The sequence below is a fragment of the Leopardus geoffroyi genome, chromosome C1 (genome assembly GCF_018350155.1).
Source record: "Leopardus geoffroyi isolate Oge1 chromosome C1, O.geoffroyi_Oge1_pat1.0, whole genome shotgun sequence".
Classification (NCBI taxonomy): Eukaryota; Metazoa; Chordata; class Mammalia; order Carnivora; family Felidae; genus Leopardus; species Leopardus geoffroyi.
In genome coordinates this window covers 142,546,815-142,573,467 of record NC_059328.1, presented here as the reverse complement: position 1 = coordinate 142,573,467, position 26,653 = coordinate 142,546,815, and the positions used below count along the sequence as shown (strand labels likewise).

At 38.5% G+C, this 26,653-nt stretch overlaps 2 protein-coding genes across 11 annotated transcripts in view; both read left to right on the top strand.

Moving 5' to 3' along the window:
- The window catches only part of CACNB4 (calcium voltage-gated channel auxiliary subunit beta 4), a 257,596-nt gene extending 239,527 nt beyond the window's left edge, over positions 1–18,069 (top strand). For all 8 annotated transcript variants that reach the window (XM_045479822.1, XM_045479823.1, XM_045479824.1 and 5 more), the window contains 2 exons: positions 8,931–9,116; positions 11,379–18,069. In XM_045479822.1, coding sequence (XP_045335778.1) covers positions 8,931–9,116; positions 11,379–11,639 — 447 coding nt within the window. In that variant the 3' untranslated portion in view covers positions 11,640–18,069. The remainder of the gene's footprint in view (positions 1–8,930; positions 9,117–11,378) is intronic.
- Positions 18,070–22,247: 4,178 nt separating this feature from the next.
- ARL5A (ADP ribosylation factor like GTPase 5A) overlaps positions 22,248–26,653 on the top strand; it is a 46,362-nt gene continuing 41,956 nt past the window's right edge. For 2 of the 3 annotated variants that reach the window (XR_006712880.1, XR_006712879.1), the window contains exon 1: positions 22,284–22,651. Coding sequence is in view for 1 of the 3 variants with exons in the window: in XM_045479820.1 (XP_045335776.1) it covers positions 22,606–22,651 (46 nt within the window). In the remaining 2 variants the exon portion in view is untranslated. Of the gene's footprint in view, positions 22,652–26,653 lie in introns of all 3 variants that reach the window. The other variant, XM_045479820.1, reaches the window with a different exon arrangement.

Below are 26,653 nucleotides of genomic sequence, written 5' to 3'. Positions count from 1 at the left end.
TCACTTACAAGAATGACATTTAGCAAATATTATTCAAGCATTAGGCCTGTTACCTTGCTAGGTGCTAGGGATTCAAAGTCACGTGCCTGCCTTCAAGGACTGTATAATCTAATAAGATTACAGTTGGCTACAAAGAGGAGAAAACAGACTCAACTACAGAGAACAAACTGATGATTGCCAGAGGGGAGGCAGGGGAAATAGGTGAAGGAAATTACAGGGTACAAACTTCCAGTTATAAATGAATATAAGCCATGGGGATGAAAAGTACAGCGTAGGGAATATAGTCAATAATTTGTAATAACTTTTTATGGTGACAGATGGTAACTACACTTGTGGTGAGCATTCTGTAATGTATACAATTGTCGAATCAGTGTGTCCTGATAGGATATGTCAACTACACTTCACTTTTTAAAAAATAGATTGCAGTTGACTAAGTCGGCTCTTAGCAAACAATTTGGTAGATCATAATATCCTTACAGATATTACTTCAGAAATGTCTTATAGATTAAAAGTGTTTTTTTTTAAGTTTTATTTATTTAAGTAATTTCTACACCCAGCGCAGGGTTTGAAGTCATGACGCTGAGATCAAGAGCCACATGTTCTTCCGCCTGAGCCAGCCAGGCACCCCAAAAGAGTGGTTTAGATCAGGGTTTCTCCAATTCAGTACCATTGACCATTTAGGTTGGATAATTCTTTGTTATGGGAACCTGTCCTATGCGTTGTGGGATGTTTAGCAGCATCCCTGGCCAGCAACAACTTCCAAATCGTGACCACCAAAAATGTCTCGAGACATTGCCAAATGTCCTTTAGGGAAAAAAAAAAAAAAAATCACTCCTGGTTGAGAACCACTGGTTTAGGCTAATATATACGTAAGTCTCGGTGAGTAATGTTTTAGAAGTCTTAGTAAGTGATTTCTTGAGATACGTTCTAGGTGAATTAAACTTGTTTCTTTTTAGTTTGATCTTTTTATGAGAATGAGTTTATTAATATTTATTCCTCATGACTATTAGAGAAAATACTTGTGTCCTATTAAAACTGAGGCATTTTAGCTTCTGAGAGGGCTGAAAATTGAATAGTTGTGTACATAATGCATCTGTTACCTCTGAAATAGCTGGAACCAAGAACATATAGGCGCATACTTAAGTGCAAATAATACTGTGAGGTCCCTTAGGACTTGTCCACATGTCAGGAATCTCACACAGCCTCAGGCACTTGGGAGACAGTCTTGCTCTATTATGTCTCAGCAGCAAAAGTTTTTTTATTTACTTAGAGGGAGATAGCATGGGCAGATGTGCGTGCACATGAGGGAGAGGGTCAGTGTGAGAGAAAGAGAGAGAGAATCCCAAGCAGGCTCCACACTGTGAGTGCTCAAACCCACAAACCGTGAGATCATGACCTGAGCCGAAATCCAGGGTGGGGCTCTCAACCGACTGAACCACCCAGGCTGCAAATTCTTGTTTTATGTAATTGATCGGATAACCTGAAATATTAAACAAACAGTCTGGATAAGTAAGGTTACTTTGTATTTAATATTTTCTAAACACTGTTTACATTATTAAACATGTTCATTTGATATTGTTTGAATAGCATTTGTAATGCTAAGAAGGAATTTTACACTCTATGTTGGCACATGTGAAAAAAAATCTTTGGATTATAAAAACTAGTAGTAATTTAAAAATGTGTCTGCATTTGTCCCTACTTTACTTTAAGACCATGATTATAATTGTCACTGAAAGACTGGTGATCACTGTGTCATTTTAGTTCCTCTAGGAGAGTTTACAACTTGCTTAATTGGCCACTACATCTCCAATCTGAAAAGTCAGCAAATTATACTGGCAGAGTCGCACATTGCTAAGAAATTAAAGGCAGCAGTCTTTAGAAAGGGAAGTCTAAAATAGTGCTGAAAAAACTTAGCTCTCTGTAGCCAGAAAAATGAATCCTAGGCTCAGGGATTGTTGAAGCAGAAAGGAACCTTGAAAAGCAGCCAGCGTAGTATTTCCTGGAGTGTTTTCTCCCCAATATGATCTCCATGTGATGTCAGCAGGTGCTATGGGGAGAGTTCTGATACCAAAAATGTTTGAAGAAACAACTTATGTAAACAAAGATAAACTGATTTCTCTACTACAGTTGCCTTAATATGCTAATGAGTGTTTTATATCTCCATCAGGATAGTATACAGTGTTTCCCTTAAATTTTGACTGTGGAACCATTTTTCCACAGAGCATCCTATGGATCTAGTGTTTCGTGGAACACTTCTAGGGAAAGATTGATCCAGTCCAACCTCCTCACTTTTCAAAGGAGGGAACTGAGACCAAGAGAGGTGAATTGGCTTTCCAAAGAACATAAGACTTGGCCAAAGTCAGCATCAGATAGTGAGTGGCAGCAAACTGGTTATTATATATCCTCCTGGAAAGAGAAGCTTGGGTTTCACAGGTGAAGATTCTCTCTCTCTTTTTTTTTTAAGTTTATTTATTTATTTTGAGAGAGAGATAGCATGAGTGGGGGAGGAGCAGAGAGAAAGGGAGAAAGATAGAATCTCAAGCAGGGTCTGCACTGTCAGCACAGAGCCCAACATGGGGCTTGAACTCACAAAACCATGAGATCATGACCTGAGCCAAAATCAAGAGTCCAACACTCAGCCACCCGGGCACCCTGGTGAAGCTTCTTTTAAGAGAGGGGTGAGCAAACTTTTTCAGTAAAGGCCCGAAGGCAAATGTTTTTGGTTTTGTGGGCCTTATGGTCTTCTTCACAAAACTACTCAACTCTGCTTTGGTAGCAGGGAAGCAACCATACCCAATGTGTAAGTGAGTGCATGTGTTCCAGTGAAACTTTGTTTATAGAAGCAGGAGGCAGGCCTGTAGCCACCCTACCAAAGTTGCACCAAAGTCGCCACCCTTGTTCTGGGACAATGTTTTGTTTATCCATAACTGTGCAATAAACTTCCCTCAAACTTAGTGACTTCAAACAATGAGTATTTGGTGGTATTCAGCCGGTGGCTGACATGGTTCCTTAGTGGGAATGGCTGGAAGGCTGGGCTTAGCCAGCTCCTTCCTCTTTGTCTCCACATGGTTTCTGGACCTTTCCATGGGCTCTCTCCCACAAGGATATAGGCTTCTTACATGGCAGCTCCCAGGGCACTGAAAGCCAAACATTCCAATCTCTTAAGCTTAGATATTGGACTTAGATAATGGTACAGCGTCACTTCTACAGCATTCTGCCAGGCAAAGGAGTCACAGAAGCTGCGCAGATTCAAGGAGAGAGGACATAAATTCTCCATCTCAGTGCAGGGAGCGTCAAAAGAATATGTGGCCATGTTTAATCTGCCACAGACAGCTCTACTCTGGAAGAGGGAAGAGGTGCTTCATTGACTGCCCTGGATTCACAGAAGAAAACGTGGGATGCAGACAGAAGAGGGGCCAATGAACCTAGGACCCATTTTTTTTTAAATGGCCTGGCCTGAATTTGTAGTTGGAATATTCACGTACACACTACATGATTAGATTTCATTTTGCTTTCACTGGGTATCGGTACCCTTGTCCTTTTCAGAGAAATTGAAAATAGTACATTTTAAGAAGGCCAAAGTTCGAACTGGCCCAGTACTGTGGTAATAAGAGCTACATAATACATGGTGAGAAAAGTAGACAGGCAGACAATTGAATATATAAATGAAATGTAATCCTTTAATCCTACTTAGTTACAAGCTGGCTTGTGTTACCATAAGATGACCCTGTGGCTCTCTGAGCTGGGTGATTTTTTTGAGCGTGTAAAATGACATTGATCGCTCTCTCTGCAAGAGGGGAACTCATCTCCTCGTGGAGTCTTGCAAACCTCTAACATTACAGTCACCACAGGAATTCTCTTCTGTCACCCTTTATTTTCCACTGCTGAATAGACTCAGATTTATTCTATTAAATACAAGCACTCTGAAGTGAATAATGGTGCCCCGTATCCTTGATCATATTGCTATCATGGTAGTAATTTTCCACTGCCCTCTTCCAGCCACTTTATGTAAATTATTTAGAATCGTGTGGATTCATCCATCTATTTAAAGTACTGTCACCAGCGGTGCTTTCACTATTACAGAGCCTCTGGACATCCACAGTTTAATTCATAATACTGCTTTGAAAAAGACAGTAATCAATTTGAGATGTTTCCTTCATGAAACAAGGCCACATAGGATCTCGTTCTCTCAATCCAAAGGAGACTTCTCTTGTTGTAGGGACTTTAGCCACCCAACTTAGATATATGGAGTTAGGGATAGTTCACTCCCACCAGTGCTATGATTTAAAGCATTGGATTAATCTGAACGTAACAAAAACACTGGGTGCTTCTACAGACAGTAACACGGGTAGATGTTGCTATATTCTTTGAAGAATAGGAATGGACAGGATGGAGGGGGGTAGTGAGGAAATGTGCATGGGTTCATTAATGAACATCATTGATTGTTAAGACAGGAACTACAAGGGATCAAAGTCACTGATACTCTTTGCCTTCATGTCCCCCCGCCCCCGAAATTAGTGGCAAATTCTGATTGTCTTTCCTGTGCAGCTTATTAAAGCTGGAAACTGTACCTGAGATGAACTGCTAGAGCCCCACAATATCGGTAGGCTTTCCTTTATCCCCATAATACCTCCTAGATTTGTTTAATTTAGTAACAGTTTCCCATCACTAGTTGGTCACTGAGTTAAGTACTCAGGACTTCAAAAGCTTTGATAATATCAAAAATGCACTTGTGATATGAAAGAAACATTGGTTAATTATTTTATAATTAGCATTACATAGTTGCCATTCAGCCATTTTATTTTACTGAATAGTATTTTCCAGTTTTTTTTTTTTTAATGGTGGCAGATTCAGGATCTCTTTATTCTACTAGCAAAGAAATAAAAGCGTACCCACCCCTATTACTTTTTTTCCTCCTAGAAATAGGAAAGATTCCCCACATGAGGTTTTATCTATGCACAACAAGTAAATGTAAAACAATGCATATACCGTGGGAGAGTTTGTATTTAATCTCCTCACTAGCTAGTATTCTGTCATGCACCAGCTTTAAAAAAAAAAAAAAAAAAAGGTAAAATTAACTTGCAAAATTAATTTCTAAGTTTAATAAACTTTTTATTAGAAAATGTTTAGCAACTTGCTAAACTTGCTAGATAAAACTTATTACAAATTATATGTTAGGTTTAATGAGACATTCCCTTCTGTGCTAGAAAGGATGAATTTCATAGTTATAAAGAAAGACTTGTACACTCTGTCTCTGTATCTCCCCTCCTCAAAGAATGTACCAGAAGTAAATGGGACCTGCTCCAGTTCTCACTGTAGGAACTGAGAAGTGCTCTATGTTCTGTAAAAACTAGGAGGACGACTATTCCAGTGCCCCGTGGGTTTTCCAGATTTGGGCACTGATAGTCCCAAGTACCCAAAAACACTCAGCCCTGGGCACATAAGGATAGTTGGTTGCCCTAATTCAGGTGCCTTTTGTAGGAAACTTTGTGATGCTCTGTGGATGGAGAACCAGACAGATTGTTGTTAAGTACTTAAATTTTTTTAAAAGATATTGCCGATTTTCTTCATGTCCATTCAGTTCAGCATCAGTCTTTTGCTTTCTCTCGTCCCTGTCATCTAGTTCTCTGAACTACTGGGTGAGCTGCAGGCCTGGGTTTCACTCTTCTTATTTATAAAGCTTTAGTATTTCATTTTCCTGAATGAGCTTATCCAGAAAAGGGACCTACTGTGCCTGGTTTTCCAATGGTTTTGACTCCTGCGTTCACTATGTATTTACTTTAGCAGCCACATTATTTCTGCCCACTTCAGCTAAAGAAAATATCCCATCACAGTATAGCAGAGGCGTTTGCCATGGTAGAGCTTTGAAAACAGCTTAGTGGTACCCTATCTCTGGCACTCACCAAGGGCATGCTGTCATTGAGTGGGTCCCTCTTCACTGCCTGTGACTGTCCCATTACCCACACCCTCTTCTGCTGATCAGATAACTCTCTGAGTCCATATCCCATGCTGGAGGCCTCACGTATTGCACAGTAAGGAACTAATTAGACTTGAACCATTACATTTTTGAAAAATTGGCAAAGCCAATTTGCATAATTCATGGGGCTGCTTCTCTGAATTTCATGTATAATATTTTTAAAAATTTATGCCCTTATACTCACTTTCTAACACTCTGGTCTAATCAGCTGTGTTATTTCCTCAACAGTTGAAAAGAAAAATTGTCACAGATATACAGGCTGTGAAATTCTTCTTAGTTGAAAATAAGCCGCATATGTCAGTATTCATTCAGAAGCTGAAATTTGCTTTCCTCTGTGCTTTTGAAAGCATGAAAGCAGTTTCAAATCATCTTCCATCATATAACTGTCTTTTTTAGCAGGTGCAAAAGCATCGTTTCCTAGAAATGATTGAGGCTTGAGCAAACAGCCATGTGCTGATGGATACAAATTCTGTCCATTGGCAAAGAGGAGTACTTTGTTAAAATTACTTGTAATAAACTGTATGCTTAATTGTATCTGCAGCATGACGGTATAGCTGTAGCGTGTGGAACAGCCAAGTGGATATAAACCTTATTCAAATAATACTTTTTTGTGGGGGCTGCTTGCCTGGTCTTGCCCTCTCTGGGCTTTGTTGTCCTGTGACAGTCAGGACCCTCAGTCCAGGTGTCCTCGGAGGTTCTTTAACTTGGGACTCTATGAAAGGAAAAAAATTGAGTTTTTGAGACCACACCTTGTTGAGAACCCACATTATAGAATGAGACCTATGAAGGTGAATTAGACAGTTAACATAAATGAAATTATGTAAACAGCAGCCTCCAAATCACACACAGTTAGAAACTGTGAACCGTGTTAGCCTGGACTGGCTGACAGAGTGGGCCTTTGTTCCAGTGCTGCCCAGTTTCAACTTTCTTCTCCCTGTGTCATCTGTCTGAGTCTGTGCAACATTCTCTGGGGTGAGCCTGTTCTCGTCCCACTCAAGTCAGTGCTGCAAAGCTGTCAGAGAATGCAAGTTCATATCAGAGCAGTATGAATAATTCTCAGATTCGACATTTGATGGGTTACTTTAAGGTGGGGAAAGGGCTTTTGATTGCAAAAGGCAGAAATGTCTGTGAGTTACTTTAGTGGAACAGGGGATTTATTATAAGGGTGTATGTTGCCTGACTCTGTAGGAATGAGCTGTTTTTCCATTCTCTCATGGGCCACATGGTCTCTTTCTTCCATTGCTTCTTCTGTTTTATTCTCTTCCCTCTACAGATAGAATTCTTTGATTTACTCATAATTTTCCCTCCCTTATTAAAGTCCAGCTTTCACATGTGTCTCTGGGCCTCCTTCTAAATTCAGAATTGGAAGCTGCAGCTGAGAACATTAACTGTCTCTAGATTGCTCTGAATTAAAGTCCCAGTGTGACTTGGGGTATTAAGGAGTTTATTACATGTCTTTCCCACTAGAAGAGGGGAGCTTCTTAAGCAAACGGATGATGTCTGTTTTCTTTTCTGTACACTTACAGTACCTAGCACAAAATAGGTCCTGAGTACATATTTGATGAATAAATAAAACATACGAAACAACACCTGAAGTCTACTAATAAGGGGAAAGCCTCTGCATGAGTTGAACTGGCTGAGTCTTCTCAAACAGCAGTCGGTTTGGACTGAAGTCACCTTATTCTTTGCCTAGTTGCAAAACATTTCTCACTGCACCAATGACTTGCAAACTGCTTTGCATATTAGGGTCCAAATATGCAGTAGAGATCAATGTGATGAAAACGCTCCAGTATAAATGTTGGGGAAAAGATTGTTTCCATGGGGACTTCTGCTTAAGGGAAGCCTCACATTGATGCAGGTGAGTCAGCTGACCTACCACCAACTCATAGTCGTCCAGTTTCTGTGAACCTACAATCTAGCGGCAGTATCAGTGCTGGTGGCAGTAACCCTGTATTTGATTCGTTAGTGAAAGGTTCTTATCTTGGCAAAATGAGTTTGTGAAAGCAGGTAGGTAGTGGTGGAGATTTTGCGAGAGGGCAGCTGTGAATGCAGCGGTCGAAAGCTGGGGATGTGCTTTCACTAGCTATGGAATGGTTTTTCTCTCTGTGAGGTGCCACGGCTTTCTGACTGTCTCTCCAGGGAATCTGCATCCTGGGTAAATCCTGTCGGTGTTCCCAGCCACACTGCAGGGTCACTGAAGTGCCACTTTGCCCCTCTGGGGTAGAACACATCCTGTGTACAGGCCAGATGTTGAACAAAGTCCTTCCTGACAGAAACATGGATACCAGATACTTCCTGTGTGTCACCCCATCCTTCCCACAATTAAATACTCCTGGTCCTTGTTCTTTTTTAACCATTTCACACAATGATCTTTTGGTAGCAGAAATCACTGTAATGTGCATTTCTATTATTAATCCTAAACCTTCTTTCCATGTTGCTTTATCATGAGACAGATAACATTTTCACAAACATCCTGAAAAGCGCCTTAGTAAATGTTATTCCCTTCAACATAGATATTTTGGGGGAGAGAAATGTTTATTCCCATGATATGGTCATTGCCCAGAATATTTTGAGAACGCCTCTTTCAATGCCATTAATATTCTGAAGTAAGTACAATTGAGTTCTATAGGAATGTATGGATAAATATAAATATGTTTTTGCTGTCTTCTACATATAACACTTTTACACTCACGTCATCTTTTTTCTTCTAAATAGTGAAAGATCTAAATATTTCATGAGCGCACTCATTTTCGTGACCCTGTCCAAATTTGCACTTGGTTAACTGTATAGCTCCTCACTGGACTTTAACTTTAGAAACTGCCAGCATAGCCTCTCCAATGTGATATTTGCTAGTAGATGTTAGGGGTGCTATTATCTGCATTAAGTGGAATTTTAGGTTTCATTGCTTAAAACGTGAAGTATAAGTAAAACGGATTTGTCTTGTCACCCACAGGAAATGTTTGACGTTATATTGGATGAAAATCAGCTGGAGGATGCGTGTGAACATCTGGGAGAGTACCTTGAAGCATACTGGCGTGCTACCCACACAACCAGTAGCACCCCCATGACCCCTCTGCTCGGAAGGAATTTGGGCTCAACCGCACTGTCACCATACCCCACAGCAATTTCTGGGTTACAGGTATTGCCGCTTTCCACTCATGCTTTTACAGTCTTACAACTGAAGATTCTGCAGAGAACTTAATGGGGATGAAGACTGGGATTATCCTTAATCTGAAGAGGAAAACATGTGTGGGTGTTATCTTTAAAAAAAAAAAAATCCAAAATACTACCTCACTGTGATCTACCCTAGGCAAAGTTCCCCCCAGTGGCCCTTTCCATAGAACTTTGCTCTGAGTTAATGTGTAATGACTTTTGCTTAGACAAACTAATCCCTCCTGTGTCTAAACCCTTCCAGGACACTTACTACTTACTCAGTGCAACTGTCCAATACTTCTCCAGGTCCCTTCTTAAAGATTATACACTGGTGGCAACGTAAGGCACCATGGCAAGCTAAGTAAGTTAATTGGGGACAGATGGACCTTTTGACTGCCCTTAACTAATCCTGCCCCATAGGGCCTGTCCCTTAGCTTCCTCAACACAGAATGTGCACACAAGTAGAGTCACTCTGTTTGGAAACAGTGACGGATCCCTGCGTTTTCTTGGGGTGGGGGAGTGTGGGGGCTCATGTTGGTCAGCGGCTATGGTAGGTCTCCTTTAGGAAAGCTGGGGACAAGTTCAAGGACCGGAGGTTTTCTCTTCTGCTATTCTAGTGTTGCACTCAGGGCTAGATGTCAGGAGCCAGAGGCATTATGATACAAAGTGAATTTTGCCTTTTGACATCAATAATTATTTACCATTTATCGAGAGTCTGCTGGAATGGAGCCCATCCCACAGGTGGCTGAGGTACATCTAGTCAATTGAGCCTCTTGAATCATGACTAGTTTTATATTAAAGAGTTATAATGATAATCGTAATTATAGATCACGTAAAATTAAGCCTGAGAGGAAGGGCACTCTCTGAAATACTGTGTTATAACTGTATTACTCTCCTACAAAATTTCATCTTTATAAGCAAAAAACTGCCCTATAAAGGAGCAGCTTTTGAGGCTGGAAATGAACATGGGAAATGTGCTAGGGTAATACACATATATATGTATGCACCAGGACTGTTTCTTGCCTGGTTTCGCTGCCTGTGTGCTAATCCAAGTGTGGCATATCCACTGACTAGTTTGGGTTGGCTCCAAATTGTATACTATGGGAGAGAAATGGATGCATGAAGCAATATGCTTCTATAATGCAGGTAGAAGCAAAATGCACTTTATTTATGAATATAACACTCTGGACTCATCACCTCTAAGGCATCCACCTAGAGTGGTTCTCCCAATTTCACTTGAGTTAATGTGGTGCCCTTTATCCTGGAGCCTATTTCTCTTAGTGACCATGAGTATTTAATTGTTAGCCTCCTGGCCGGGGTGAAAGACACAGGCTCTAATTATTGAATGATTTTCCCACTGGGCGAAGGTGAGTGTCCCTTTAGAGGAAATGTATCTCAGTCCTTGGTTTCATCAGGATCCTGTTTCTTAATGGAGGTGACCTACCTAAGTAGAGAGCCACAGCTATGATATGTGTTTTCCCATGATTTAAAGAAAAATGTTGAATGACATTTTCTGAGCCATCAAATAAGTATCTGAAGATATTAATTTCAATAAATGGTATTAGAGGAATTTAGTTAATATCTGAAGATAATTTTTGCAGGACATTTCAGTTGAGGAAGCAAGAATTGCAAATATCAATTAGCCAGCTCCATAATTATTATACACTCCTTTGGAAAGAATACTGCTGAGAGCCTTAATGTTTATGTGTGATGAAGAAACAAACACATTATTTTATGGGCAGCAGAAATCATAATTTCATGAAAATATTTTATAGGGCATAAGGGACATTCAGCTAGATAAAGGTGAAGTGTGTGACTTTAAGAGGAGAAAGATTTTACCAGTTAAAGAGAGAAATAAAATAGCAGATGCTATTCTGAACTTTAACTTATTTCCCAAAAGTAAAATAATCCTCAGTTTTGCAGTAGAAGTGGAGTTATTAGGTATTCCTAGATATATTAAGTTCCATTCAGCAATTAACTTTCAATTCTCTATTTTTAATAGGCAGCCTAATCACCTAGCATTATGTAATTAAATTCATAAACTATCAGCATTTTAGTATCTTTGCAACGTTGTGTCCTGAATGGAATAGACCAGATCTTTTGAGCAGACCATTTGTGCATCAAAATGTTTTATTAAGTCTGATAGTTAGCGTTTTATTGTACATATCCTACTGTTGTACGTATATTTAAATGTTCTAGATGAATGAGGCTGACATGATTTAACCATTGAACTATCTGATATTTATAGAGTCAGCGTATGAGGCACAGCAACCACTCCACAGAGAACTCTCCAATTGAAAGACGAAGTCTAATGACCTCTGATGAAAATTATCACAATGAAAGGGCTCGGAAGAGTAGGAACCGCTTGTCTTCCAGTTCCCAGCATAGCCGAGATCATTACCCTCTTGTGGAAGAAGATTACCCTGACTCATACCAGGACACTTACAAACCCCATAGGAACCGAGGATCACCTGGGGGATATAGCCATGACTCCCGACATAGGCTTTGAGTCTGCAGAAGCAAACAAAAAATTCATCTGTTGACAATTTGCCATAGCACTGCTAGGATAAACCAATCATCTTAACTTGGCAAGTACAGCACAGTGTTTCCTGTGCTTGTGGGCTGCTGTCATTTGATGCTAGGTAAGGGGCAAAAAAAAAAAAACCAACAAAAAAACATTATGCCCTTAAGTCGAGATGGTTATTAGATGCCCAGTCATAAAGATATTTTTAAGCGCGGCATTTACATAACAGTACCTTTTGTTTTCTTCATTAGATTTAGACACATCGATTTGTAATTTAGGGTACTTATCAAGGCACATATAAAATAATTTCCCATGCTGGAAATTCCAAATGACCAGTTCCAGTTGGAACCAATTTATAAACCAATTCCTGTTGGAATTTGGGTGAATCGACTAGGAAGTCTACTTGAGCATGTTGTAGTCAATTTAAAAATCTGAAAAAAAAAAACCAAAAAAACCAAAAACCTAATTAATGAGAAAATCAAAATACCAAAAGAAGCCAAAACCAGGTATGGTTTTATTTGCTGGAAGCTAAATTTACATTTAAAGTCGGAATGTATAAACATTTTAATATATGTTAACGTTGCCAGAATGGCTTTCAAACTCACCAAAAGTATTGATGATGCCAAAAAAAAAAAAAGTCTCCAATTAATGCAGAAATTATTCACTCTCCTCAGATTTTAATATTTTTGTTTCTTTCCTGGCACAGCTGTTGTATTCAAAGTGTTTTGCTTTGTGTTTAGTCACTACTGTTAGCTTGTCTGAAGTTGGCAAAAAACAAACAAACAAACAAAAACCCTCAAAATTTCTTTAGTAGTGAGAGAGAATAATATAAAGAAGCCCAATCATAGCTGGTCACAGGAAATGGAAAAAGAGGAGTTGTTTCCCCTTTACTCAATCTGAGCATAACTACATACACAACAACATCCAGGAATCCGAAGTCAGACAGTAAGGATGGGCACAGAGCCTCCTGAGTGCGAAGCTAAACATCTCCAGATGGGAATTCATCTGTCCAACTTACCACAAACATGGGGCCCGTGTTTCCTGCCAGCACAGTTGCATATCTTTCCATTGCTTCATTCAGTCTCTGTCTTTGAATATGTGAATGTTCTAGCCCTTCCCCAAATTCTTTATAATCATGCTAAGGACTTGTTTTACACGGAAACATTCAATTTTGATATTGAGAGCTGTGTTTATACAAAATAATGAAAAGAAAAATGTGAAAACAAAAATGATGAACTTAAAGGCTTGCAATATAAAGCAAACGCACAGATTCAGAGTATATCTGTTCACTAAAATTATAGCATTTTTACTGACGAGAATTATAAAGAATTTGGAGATTGAGCTGCCTTATTTCTAATGAACACTCCTCTTCACCTGTGAAATCTTCACAGTTTTTCCAGTGGCTGTAATTACGAAATTGGTGACCTTCTGTCTTATATTATCAAGGAAGCCTTAGATTCACTATGATCCAAGGAATTACTGAAAATTGACCCTTTTATATATTATACAAATATCTTTCAGAAAAGCCTCTTGTTTCTAAAAATCCACAATGCATGCATTTTTCTAAAGCCCGCAAAGGACCAGGCATAAAAATCCCTTTGTACTGGTACATGTCACGAAGACTGTATTTTGAAAACAATGATAATTGATTTCTATTACCTTATTTTCTTCCCAAGCCTTTCAATATTTAGGCTTTCAAAGCATGCGCCAGTTAAATAATCTTCCTCGCCATGAAAACAAGTTCCAATTTCTTGATCAGTTATACATCTCTTGACGCCCATGGTGACCTCCCACATTCCCTCTCCTCCTCCTGTTCACTGTGCATACTCCATTATGAACCTGTTTAGCTGATGATGGGGATGCCTATAATTATGTAAGTTATTTCACATATTTGATACAACTGAAAATATGGGCTCAGTAAATTCTAAAAGTTAACATGTGATATTGGCTTGTGAGTTCTTTTGTCATCTAATGAAGCTTACAGAACTTTCAGTTAAGACATTTCAAAGAGCTGTATTCATTAGGCACTTTAATAAACATATAACCTGCCATTACTGAATACTTTGTTAGAACAAAGAAGAGCATTTTCCAGCAAATGAAAATATATTTATTACATGTACAGCACATATTTGCATGAGAAAGAGAACATTAGCCAAAACATTTTTCTATATGCTTTACCGGTTTCTTGTTTGTGCGCATTCAAGTATTTAATTGCAAAGAGTGCATCAAGGTGATAAATTTAGACTAGACAGCTGTTCAGCTTTTTCTGTAGTAGCATTAGCAATCTGGTCATTTAACTACTTTAAGATATTTACATTTTATGGCAGGTAGCTGCAACAGCATTTACATATATTTCCTAGTCAGCAAGATTACCATATTCTTTCAACTTTTGAAAATCACTTGTTTTTAAAAACCTCTCAAAGCCTTGTTTCTAAGTCTCCCATGTCATATGCTAATAAAGAGAGGTCCGTTCAATATCTGTGCACAGAACCAATCTGTCGTTTACCATCAAGTGTCTGTACCTGTTTTGCTTTGCATTCTTATTCAAAAGCTAACAATCTTGGAAGGGGTATAAAGTATATTTTCTTGATGGATATATTTAAATTTGTACTTTGATTTGGCATATTCTTTTCATTCCTTTTGTAATTAACAAGTTTATCTTCTCCAAATGAAAAAGAAATATGCATTTCCTTTTTTTTAAGTGTTAGAGTTTACTGTGTAAATGATACTTAAATACACATATATACTAAATGAAAGTTTTATTTTTGCCAAGCATATCAAGCACCTTTGAAAAATACATATTCCTCGAATACTTTGTTTTTAACTGACTTCATTTCAAAATAGCAAATGATAAGCAGGAGAAACAAGTCTTACAATGTTTTAAGTCTGTTTTAACTTGTAGTATAAATCACATATTCTGTAACTTCAGTATATATATCAGAATATGTAAATTACATATTCTGTAATTTCAGTCTGCGAACATGTAACATTGTAGACACGTGTGACAATGTGGAAATGTAGTTCTGGAAAAAAGGGAATGCAATTTGTCAATCCTGGTGTTAATTCTCAAGGCAATGTGACTCCAATATTATAATCAACAATGTTATCTTGTTTACACCAATATTTAAAGCAACACTTGGAAATGTTTATAAATGACTGATTATTCTCTCTTATCTTTATACAGTTCTATTGGAAAGAAAATTGAAATTAACAATTTAGACTGACAGTCTTTCCTAATAAGAGAGTCTTAATTATGTGACAATATGTCATTGCACTTAGTCCTTAATGAAATGAACTTTTTAAATATAAAACAAATTCTAAGAAAATTATTTGTTCCCTTTGAGTAATTTGTTAATTACTTTAATTATTATTGTCGTTGTTTGCAAAACGTATTTTTGGAATGTTAACCTCTTTTCATACCTGCATACTTGAACTTGTCTTTTGTGTGGGGGCCTTAAAATTCATACTAGGAAGCTAGGTCAGTGAAAGGGAGGGAGAGAAAGAAATTATGCCAAAAGGTGGTTTGCAAATTTAAACTCTGAATGAACATATCATAAAATGTTGTTGAGACCCAGGATGTCAGTTAAGAATGTTTCTAGGCAACTTTAATTTGCATGCTAGTGTGTTTTTTCAGTTATACAATTTTATTTTGGTATTTGCTAAAAAATAAAAATGATGTAATGCCACTATAGAAATTGCCCTATATATTAATATTTATACTACCTCTTCTCTAGAGAAGACAATCTGTCTTTAAGGAGAAAAACACTTTTCAATAAGTAGTGATCAAATTTATTACTCTTACTGCTAACCCAGCTGCAAAACTAGAAGCATAGATTCTTAAAATATACTTTCCCTTTAAATTTTAAACTGTATCCAAAATACTCTTGTCACCCTTCATTTCTTCCATGTTAGTGAAGTTTTCTTTGAATCGGTTCACATGTTACCAGCACACAAAGTTAATTTAAGAAATCAGTCATCAGAGGGAATAAAATAATCTGCAAGGGAATTGCCTTTGTGTGAAATTTGTTATAATATCTAGCTCTGAGCCTGCAAGGATAGATCCAGAGACTTGATATTTAAGTGCAGCTGGTTTGAAAATTCAAATTTTGATCCTTAATGTCTCCCGTGGACAGCCATTTACTAGGTGAGGGTATGCATTATCTTGGACTCCCATGTCATTGGAGCAAATTCCATATAAATGTTTTAAATAAATGGGAATGTACCCCTCATTTCTTTTATATTTCTGCCTTCGTGTTTCATGACAATGTTGCCTGTTGTTTTCTTTTTAATTATATAAAACTCATCTTTGGATGACTACATGAATGAAAACAGAGCAAATTATGTAATAAAATTTGTTTTATTAGTTCCTCATACCTTTAAATACTGTTAATACTTTGTTACTGAGTTACTTACTCAAATTGTGTCTATAGGACAAAGAGCAGGCCTCCTCTTTTAAATGATAATTATGAGCAAACCAGTCAATAAGATAGTTGTCTGCAGACAATAAGGATAACTTTTTTGTTGTTGACTTAAGCAGTCAAGTTAGTCAAAATAGTAAAACTGGCTCAAATGGGCAGAGAGCTACAGCATTCAAAAATCACTTTTTAAAGATTTCTTCTTTTATTAAAATGAACTTTCTCCAATGAAATACATCTTCTTTTGGCAACTATCTTTATCTACTTGTGGATCATTTAATCCCAAATGCTTCCTGTAATTGAGGGACAAAAAAGACGATTATAAAATATCTCATCAGATAATCTTGAACAAGGGCTGTAACTCCCATTTACCGTGAAAAGCATATAAATAAGAGTGAATAACAAGACTGTTGGAGAGTCACGGTTACATATAAAAATTTTCCTCTGTTTCTTGTGACGTATGTAAAGCGTTTGCTGAAACATGGTAGAAAATGTTACCAATGAATTTAGAGTGGTCTGGGGTGTATGCTAATGCATCCTCTTTGAAAATTAGGAGTTAAAATGAGAGCTATGTGAGAACCCAAAGTGGCTGGCCTCTAGCTTTTCAATTTTGTAAGTGTTCCTAGTTATGTTTTGAACACTCAAATTTCTCAACAAATGGCTATGTCTATATTTATGTAAGGGCCACTCTTGCCCTACTTGCATGCCATTTTCACACACTTTTAACTGAAGTCAGTGTGAATTCCGTCTGCATAAGGGATGTATTAAAGATACAGGATCGTTAATGCTATATTGTTGCATACTATTTTTCATATGCCTTACGATATTTTCTGGGACGTTATTAAAATGAAAGCATTTTATTGCCAAAATAAATCTATGTTGTTACTTCTAATCTGCATTAGCAGTAGAAAAATAAATAATGTAGCAAAACATGTATTGTACAGTACAAAATTATAAAAGATATATATTTTGCCAATAATATGAAAATAGATTGAGGAGAAAGAAGCACATTTGTTATAGCACAAACTTAACAAAATCCACTGTTAAATCTGGCAGTCGTATTTTTTAAAAATATATAGATTTAATTCTAAGTTTTATCAGATTTGTTTCATCTACCATCTTTTTAACTTGCTGCTTGATACTTTTCCAGCAATTTATTTCATAGCCTTGCAACCTGTGGATGTAATTTCTTTTATTTTATTCCCTTGCATAAAACTTATTAAATGTTATTTTGTGATAAGATTCATATTATATTTACTGTTCTTATTTCTGCTCCTTCAGTAACCACTACAAAAAGTACGGCAAGTGAGCTCATAGGGCTCCTCTGAATTTTGGACATACTTGAAGTGTTTTCTATTTTTCACAGCCTAAAGTCAGAACAATAAATACAAATGTCCCAACAACAACAAAAAAGTATTTAGGGATTCTTCAATTTGTTTTGTACTGAATACTATTTTGAAACATGAGTTAAAGCCATTAGTTGTTTTTTTGACTGGGTGGCGGGAGGGAAAAACATACGTTTATTAACACTAAAAATAAACATGGCAAATTGATGTAAAAAGATTTTCCCTACCATTCTGAGGGCTGTTGATATCCCAAGCTATTGCTATATCTCCAGCTACTAAGTGGGAAAAAATATATATTGCCTTTGTTAAATAATGTTTTTTCTTTCTTTAAGTTTTAGTTATTTATTTTAAAAATTTACCCCCTTTTATTTTTCTTATATAGGTAAATGTGTAGCATTCTACAAGGCATGCTGGGTAAAATATACTATGCAAATGTGTACAGTGCTGCATGTTTTGTTCTCCCTCTGCTTTTGTGGCTTTAAAGAAAAAAATGTGTTGTTATTTTTGTGAAGAAAAACATTTAACAGAGAAAATGCAGAGTGCATGCATAGAGTATCCTAATTTCTATGGATTTGTTTTATGGACTTTAAATGTGTATAAATCAACTGCATTAATTTTTTCTTTTATATAATAAATGAGAAAACACTGAAATCAGCCTTATACCTCTCCTTTATATTATTCTAGAGATATTTATGTCATTCTGGAGGTATGTTCCTATACCTCTTGCAGGAAAAAAAGAAGCCTAAACATTTACTCTCACAACACAGATTCAACTAAATGATGATTTCCTGAATACTCTGCTAGGATATATGAGTTATTACAAAAGAAGTATTATATTAGGAAACAGCATTTAAGTTAAATCCATACACAGAGAATATATTACAATATGTGTGTGTAAAACAGGATCAAATACAGTATAGAAAATTAAACTAGGTAAACTTTATTGTTCCCGACAAATCTCTAAATGATTACTTTAATGTAGTAGTTACCAGAAGTTTCCAGAGGTTATCCTGTACCCATAAGCATTTCATGGATGGCACATAGCTTATGACTTGACATTTCACGTGCTCCATGTCGACCATGCTGTGAAGTGATTGGCATTTGACTTTTTTCTCATTGTAGTGCGCAAGAAGTTCAAAAGAAATGTGCATTATGTTGATTATAATTACTGCATTAGAATTACACAGTGATTTATTGCAGCCAAGTTGTTTCACAAGCATTATCTCATTTAATCCATCTGACCACCCTGGAAAATAGGAAAGGCATAGATTATTAGACCCAATTGCAAATGAGAAAAACAAAAATCATGGTAACTTTTCTCTGCAAAATACTTTTGTCTAAAAATACATACATCAAATGTTTTTACGCTGGTAGTCGTTTGAAGCACACAATGCTGGAATACAGTAAATGTTGACTAAATGAACGATACTTCAGTTATTGGAGAAATATTAAATAGGGCTATCCTATCTATTAAGACATTTCAACCAACAATCCGAAATTCCCAAATAGAATAATTGCAGCTCACTGCAACGACTCCATCAAGGCCATATGCCTGAAGCCACCTCTCTGGTCATTAACACATCTCTACTAATAGGATAGGTTGTGAAGACAAATCTTGCTTGTCCTGTCATACAACATGGAGATTGGGATAGTGGTTAAACTGTAAGCCATAACTCCGGCCTATGTTCAAAGCCTGGATCTGGCAGTAACCAACTATGAGCTTGGGGCAATCACTTAACCTGCCTGTACTTTAATCTGTTTTTGTAGAGCAATTTTCCTTTTGGTTACAGGTCACATTGTCTTGTGTCTTTGTAGGTCCGGTAATTTTGTTACTGGGTTCAAGGTATTGTAAATATTCCATTGTGGATGGCTTGTTCTTATATTCCTCTAAAAGAATGCTGGACTTGTTTTGACAGACAATAGTAGATTAGTTTGATCCTCTGAAGGTTTGTTTTTAAGCTCCTTTAGGACTAGTCTAGAGTAGGATTTCTTCTTAGGCTAATTTAGCTCCTCTTCTAAGGTCTCTGGGGTGTCTACCGAATGTCCCATATATTTAGTGAGTTCTCTTCACTCTGATGGAAGGGAACTCAGATCATCCCTGGTCCTTAGTAAACTCTAAGAATTACATGTTTTACGGCTCCCCGGTACTTGTTTTTTTTTCTCAGAAATTGTTATTGGCTAGTCTCGGGTTTCTGCACGGATACAGGTTGATACATAGCCAAAGACTTAGTCGCTGACTTCAGCAGGCTTCTGGAGCTTTTCTCTGTACAGCTCCCTCCTTTCAGCCACTCTGCTTCACAAATTCTAGCTACCTTGATACCTTGGAACACTGATCTTTGTCTTCAACTCAAGGAGACTGCTAGACTCAATTTGAGTTCTCACCCCCTCTGTCACTGGCTAGGCATTGCCTCCAGGCAGAAAATCCGGGTAATGGTTAGACTCACCTCATTCGTGACTCTTATCAGAGATCACAATCCTGTGCTGTATGTTGCCCAATATCTGAAAACAGTTGTTTTCTACATTTTGTCCAATTTCTTATTTGTTAATGATGGGAGGACAATTCTGGACTATCCCACTTTCCCATACCTGGAAGCAGAAGTCTCTTTCATGACATTTTGCACATTACTATCATCATGGATAGTCTTTAAAAGATTTTATAAGGAGTTTGTTTTCACAAATAGCTTCATACTACTTGACAAACATTTCCAATTACTGTACTTACATAGTGGTCCAAATTTATATTTCACCTATGGATCCTATAGTTGGACAATATTATATTAGGCAAATTCCCTTTTTATTTTATTTTCTTTCTTTCCTTCTTTCTTTCTTTTTCTTTTTCTTTTTTTTTGAGAGCCACTTAGAGATAATCTGGCAGACTAAGCCCTAACTTTGCAAGTAAATATGGATATGATAACCATTTAATAGGTGGACAGAGATGTGTGGGGAGTTTGTAAAATGTCTTAAGAGCTGCCAAAAGTACCACCTACAGTGTGCAAGAATGGAAATATTAAAGAGTTAATGTAAATTGATTACACAAACAATATTGTTTTTCTAAATAGCCTAGAAAGAACTTTATTATGCAAATATAAACATAAAATGGATTAATGTAGTATTTTCTTTCCTTTCATATGTCTCCTCTAAATTTGGCTTTTGGGGCACCCGGGTGGCTCATTCAGTTGAGCATCCAACTCTTGAATTTGGTTCAGGTCATGATCCCAGGGTTGTGGGATTAAACCCCATAGCAGGCTCCATGCCAAGCATGGATTGGGATTCTCTCTCCCTCCCTCTCTCTCTCTCTCTCTCTCTCTGTACCCTTCTTCCCCACTCACACACACTCTTTCTCTCTAAAATAAAATAAATAAATAAATAAAAATAAAATAAAATTTGGTTTTTTAACCATAAGCCCCAAAAGAAGTCAAAGGACTTCCTTCTTGCACAGATGTTTAAAAAGAGACACATTTTAGTCCTCTATGCTGCTCTTTGTATTACGGGTACAATTTTCTAGCTCAATTAAGAAGAAATGTAGACTGTCAAGGTCTTACTTGTTCTATATATTGAGACAAGATATTGTACAGCTAGTTGATGTAAGGTGGAAAGATGTAATTTACTGTTGATTTTGTTTAATTTTATTCAGATCTTGAGCATGGAGGGGCAGAACAGTTCAAAATGCCTTTTATAAGTTTCACATTTTCTTCTTTCTTTTCTTTTTTTACCAAAGTTAAGGAGAATAGAAAGGGACGGAGCTGTTTCTGATTTCTTTGTGAAAGAAAAGTAAACAACTTTAGTTTCTCTTTTCCCACCTCTTGCCTTTAACAAGAGTAGAGACTAATTATCAGATTATCAAATGACCTCTTCATCGGATGACCTAGAATCAAAGAAAGACCTTAGGGACAAACCCACTGTTTTTCCTTATGTGAAAACTGAGGCCTGGAGAGATTAAGCAATTTACCCAGATAAAATATAACACGTGGAAGCAGAACTCTGATATCAAGTAACCTAATGGTTCACTTTTACGCTAGTTTCGAAATATCCCATAGTAGAAGGTTGATTAAATACAATGCGACACATGCAGAGCATGGGACGTAGCTATTCTAGGTGTCCAGGCAAGGAGACTGTAAGAGCAGGGGAAAACATTTGACCTGCTGTGTAACCAGTTTGGAATAACGGAAATCCCAGCTGGAAAGGCTATTTGGGGCCACAGTCTGGAGAAAAATTAGTATCTAAGGTATTTGGACTCTCCTGCTCAGTTTTAGTGGCTACCGCAGATTTTTTTAACCTTAGGAGGGACTTGATCAAAATCGTTGCTCGGGGCAAGATTGACTGGAAAGAGGAAGGAGATTGGATAGGGAAGAGCCCTGACGTACAATCCTTAAGTGCGATAAGTGATTGTGTAGGTAAGGCCACTGGCTTCAGCTGGATGGCAGGGGCAAGAGGTTTGAGAGAGAGAGAGAGAGAGAGAGAGAGAGAGAGAGAGAGAGAGAGAGACAGCGAGCGAGAGAGAGGTTAAGCTTCCCTCACAGAACCCCAAAGTCTTTGCGGGGCAAGACGTGGAACTTTTGGTGTAGTGTGTATGAAAGATTGCGGATGGGTATTAGGCACTCAATTAACACATTTACATTATGGTTCCGTCGAGGAAATGCAGGGAAAAACATGAAAAGGGCAAGGACGTTAAAGCAAGTAGATAAAAGCTATCTGTCACAACCCGCAGTCCGCACTGCCTCGATTTCCCCCCGGGCTCAGTCCCGCAGGTTACAGGTCGTTCAGAAAAGCAAATGAAAGAGGGCCAAGCGGGCGCCCTTTCTCAGGCTCCGCCCCTCCGTCCGCGCGCCTGCGCCCTCAAGTCCCGTTCGTCCCGCCCCTCTCCTCCCCCGCCCGCGTGGTCGCCGCCACCGCAGCCGCCCGAGAGGAGCTGGGGGAGGACGGTGGCCCGCGAGGCTCGTCGCAGACAACGCGGCGGCGATGTCCGCGAGCCAGGCGAGTGCCGCGGCGGCAGCGGCGGGGCCTCGCACGCGGCAGGGCGGCCTGGGCTTCGGCCTCCCTCCGGTTCCCAGGAAGCGAGCTGGCGGCCAGCGTGGGACCAGCAGCAGCAGCAGAGGCGGAGGCACCGGCGCGTCTCTCTCCTCCCCTTCAGCCTGAGCCGGGGGAGGCCAGGCGGCCCGGGTGGCTGGAGGGGGGGTCCGCTGCCCAAGAATGGGAATTCTCTTCACCAGGATATGGAGACTGTTCAATCACCAGGGTGAGGGGTGCGGGCCGAGGGCTTACGATTGGGGGAGAGGGTCGGCCCTGGCCGGGAGGGTGGGGGGGTGGTCGTCCCCGAATACTTCCGGAATGTGGGCGGTACGACTGCGCGCCGTCTCAGCTCTGGGTGCGGGCTGCGTTGATGCTGGTCCGGGGGGCTTTCAGTCTCCACTCCCGAGTTCGGGAATGGTTTTTTTCTTAAGGGACCTACTTGCGAAATCCATTCTGCAAGTGCACCCATTGCTCCGATTTCGATTTGGAAAGGAAAAGGTTTCTTGCCTCACGTCCGACGTCCCTTTGTAGGGCCTGGCCTATCTTATGGCCCTTTTTCCTCCAGCAATTGGGTTTGGACACCACATAGAAATGCTGGGGTCCTCTGGGATGAAGGTTATAGGTTATGGCCCGAGCCGCACCACTGAGCGATGGAGGGTTGCAGAATGCGGGAAACTTGAGGAATCGCTCTTGAGTTGTCCAGTACACCTCGGTTTATGAGCTCTCCCTGCACCTCCATCCCTCTCCTTGGGGAGACTAGTGCATCCCGAATGGCAATGGATCTCACTCCTGTTCCTATATTAATATTTGTGTTTAAGGTTAAGCTTCAGATCATTTTCCTGTTTGTGTTCCTTATTTAAGTGGAGGGTTTGGGTTTTTTTTGGCTGGATGAAAAGTGTTAAAGTGTTTCACTGAAAGCATGTGAAAACATGCCATACAAAACATTTGTTTATGTAGGTAACGAGCAAGTTACTACATACAGAATATATTATCACACAGGGATGCTTAAGTTCATCTGAACTCAAACATTGACTGGAAATGCATATCAGGTTTATTAAAATGTGTTACAAGATGAATCTCTAAAACTGAGGAAAGAGGATACAACTTTAACAAAACTCCATAGTCATTGAGACATACTATAGTTAGTGGTGCTCTTTTATTCCTTTTTAACGCATGTTGGGTGATTTATCATTTCTGCTGTCAGTAACTTAGTTTGCTATTTTGTCTTGGGTGAGCTGGTGGTGGTGTCACATCCCAAAGTTTTCCAATGAAGACCTGAATGAGTGGTGGCATCTGTTATGTACAACGTATCCCCACTTTCTCCTTCATGATCCAGCCTCCTATAAGAAGATGATAGGAAGGGAGCAGAACTGGAACTTGCAATTGCTGTGTATCTTAAAAAAAAAAAAAAAAAAAAAAAAAAAAATGGTAGTGTAGATCACATGACACTCGGAAGAGCAATATTTAAAATGATTTTTCTGATATGGGAATTTTTCTTAAAATGGAGAAAACCAGTTCTAATCTGCCTGGTCTCTAGCTAGCTGTTTCTGTTGGGAGAGGGGAAGTGAGACATAGTCGTTTAACCTCTTTGGGTCTAGATGTTCTCAATGTAGAACACCAGGGATCTTGGGTGAGTGACTGTGGAGCCTACAGATATTGGAAAGGTAATCTCTAGGTCTCAAGAATAGGAACTAACATTGCTGTAAAATCGGTAGTGTTTCTAGTAGATAGGATCTATTCTAGTTTTTACCTCCATAATTTTTGTATTATTTTTAACAAAGCTAGTATTTCAGCTCTGCTATGAAATTTATATTGCTTGTTGATTGAGCTCTAGTCCTGCAAGAAAAATGAGATATCTCCACTTTCTATTTTAAGTCAGTGATAAAATTATTTGTGTCTGTAACTTAAGAATGAATTACAGCTTTGCCAACAGCTACTTGCAAGTAGTAAACAATAAGGATGTTACTGCATCGTTGCTACTAAAAGTTGCTAATAGTGGTGTTCTTGTTGCTTGTATTTTGTGGTAATTTTTGACTGGACATTTCTTTCAGTGTTGGGAAATTAATAGTAAGAGGAACTAATGAAGTTAAGTTTTAGAAATTTAGATGTCAAAATATTGTGAAAATGTGAATAAACTATTCTGCTAAATGATGTGGTTGTTAATCAGTAGGATCATATTTCAGAATATTCACCATTAAATCTAATGTCAGATTTTGATGCTTTTAAATTAGAGGTATGATATATATGTCAGATAGATCTTGGATGCTTTATTTTACCTTCAGAAGGTACAGAACACAATCCTATGTTCTTTTCACATAAACTCTTGGAAGGAAAATTTTAGGGGATGACAGAATTGGCTGTGCTGAGGGAACTTCATGCCATAGCTCTTTTTTTCTGAAACACCTTTAGAATTTTTTTTTTTTTTTTTCAGTTTAAGTTTAGCTTGGTTGAGTGCACAGTGAAAGCTAATTGCATACTTCTCAAACTTGAAAAACCAGAGGTTGCCTTTAGGTGATATTTAAATTCAATAGAATATAAATTTTGTCCTAAATGGTGTTGTATACATTATTTAAAGAAAAAATAATGTTTCAACAGTTCTTTGTAGTTATTCTTTGTAGTTATTCCCCTCAAAAGAGGAAACTGATGTTCCGGTGGAGTGATTTTCCTGGGCCACACAACTGGTAAATGCCACGTTAAAACACTGAAGAAATATGTTGCAGATACATGTCTTATTAAAGGAGAGATTGGCATAATTTGTTTCTTTGATTCTCCTCTCCCCATTTATTGTTTCTCAGTTACTAAGTTATAAGTCTTTATAACAGTAGGACTTTGAAGAATTGTCATGAGTGTCTTTTAGTATAGAAGGGCTAGTGATCAGTGGTTTATTAAATATTTTTGAGCACCTGTTTGTGCCAGTTATTGTTGTAGGTGGTGGAAACAAAGCAGGGAACAAAACAGACAAATCTCCCTGCCTTTGTGGAGGGTTCATTCTAGTGTGGGGAGACAGGATATAAGCTAACTCCATCTCTAGAGATGAGATAATAATAGTTAACATTTGCTGACTTTTGCAAGGTTAGGTTCAACGCAGATTAGTTGATTTAGTCTTCACTTCAGTTGATTTACTCTTGACAACAACCCTAGGAGAAGATTTCTCCCGAATTTATAGGGACAAAGAAACATTAAGTAACTTGCTTAAGGCACTACAGTTAAGAGACCTGGGATTTTAACCAGGGTCATCTATTGCCATAGTTAGTGCTCTTTAAAAAACAAATAAACAAAAAAACTTTCTTTGTGTAAGAAGTATTCACGTTAGCTAAAGGAAGAACTTTGTCATTTATGTGAACTATGAATAAGTTGTGAAATTTCCTTATTGATAGCCTGTATTATTCTTCTGATTGGCTCTTAGGAAAGGAGTAAGTTATGAATGAATGCTGATGAAGCTGCCTGTGCTGCTGGAGCCTGGTGCTGGGAAGGCCACCCTGCTGCTGTTGGGTTTTTTTGTATGGGAGTTCAGCTATGTAGAAGAGTAGAGTACATATGGAAGCTCAGTCAAAGAGATGGACTATGGCAATAAAATTTAGCTCCATAATCCTCGTTCTTGCACGCTCTGTGGATATGGAGCTGGATCCTTATAGATTTTTCTTTTGCCAGCTGGCACAATATTAAGCTTTGTCAGTAGACAAGGCATTGGAGGGGCGTTGAATGAGGAAACAGTTTTTCTTCCTGGGTACAGTGAGCTTTTAGCAGGTTCTGTCCTGCTTTAGGAGGGTGAACACCTTTTCTAGTGGCTGGCTCCTGCACTGCATAGTGGTTAGCAATCACCATCTGTTTCTAGCACCCACTTCAGTTGATTTCATCGTGGAGGACCTCCAGCAAAATCTCTCTCAATGAAGTTTTCCCCAACACCCTAAAGGGAAGATTTCCAGCAAGATTCACTGGCAGATCCCCACAGCTACTTCTGTGCGCCACAACCAAGGTTTTCAGTGAGGTCTGCATCTCAGTCCAGGGGGCTCTGGGGAAGCTCTGTCTAAACCCCTAAGTGTAGTGGATTCTCCTTATATTTGTCAGTCCAATAGTCTTTAGCGTTATTTTTTATTAGCCAAGCCCTCATTACTTTGATCCCATTTAATAGTTTTTTCTTTCTTTTTTTTTTTTTTTTTTAATGTTCATTTGTTTTTGGGAGAGAGAGCACGTGCGTGCGAGAGAACACATGAGTGGGGGAAGGGCA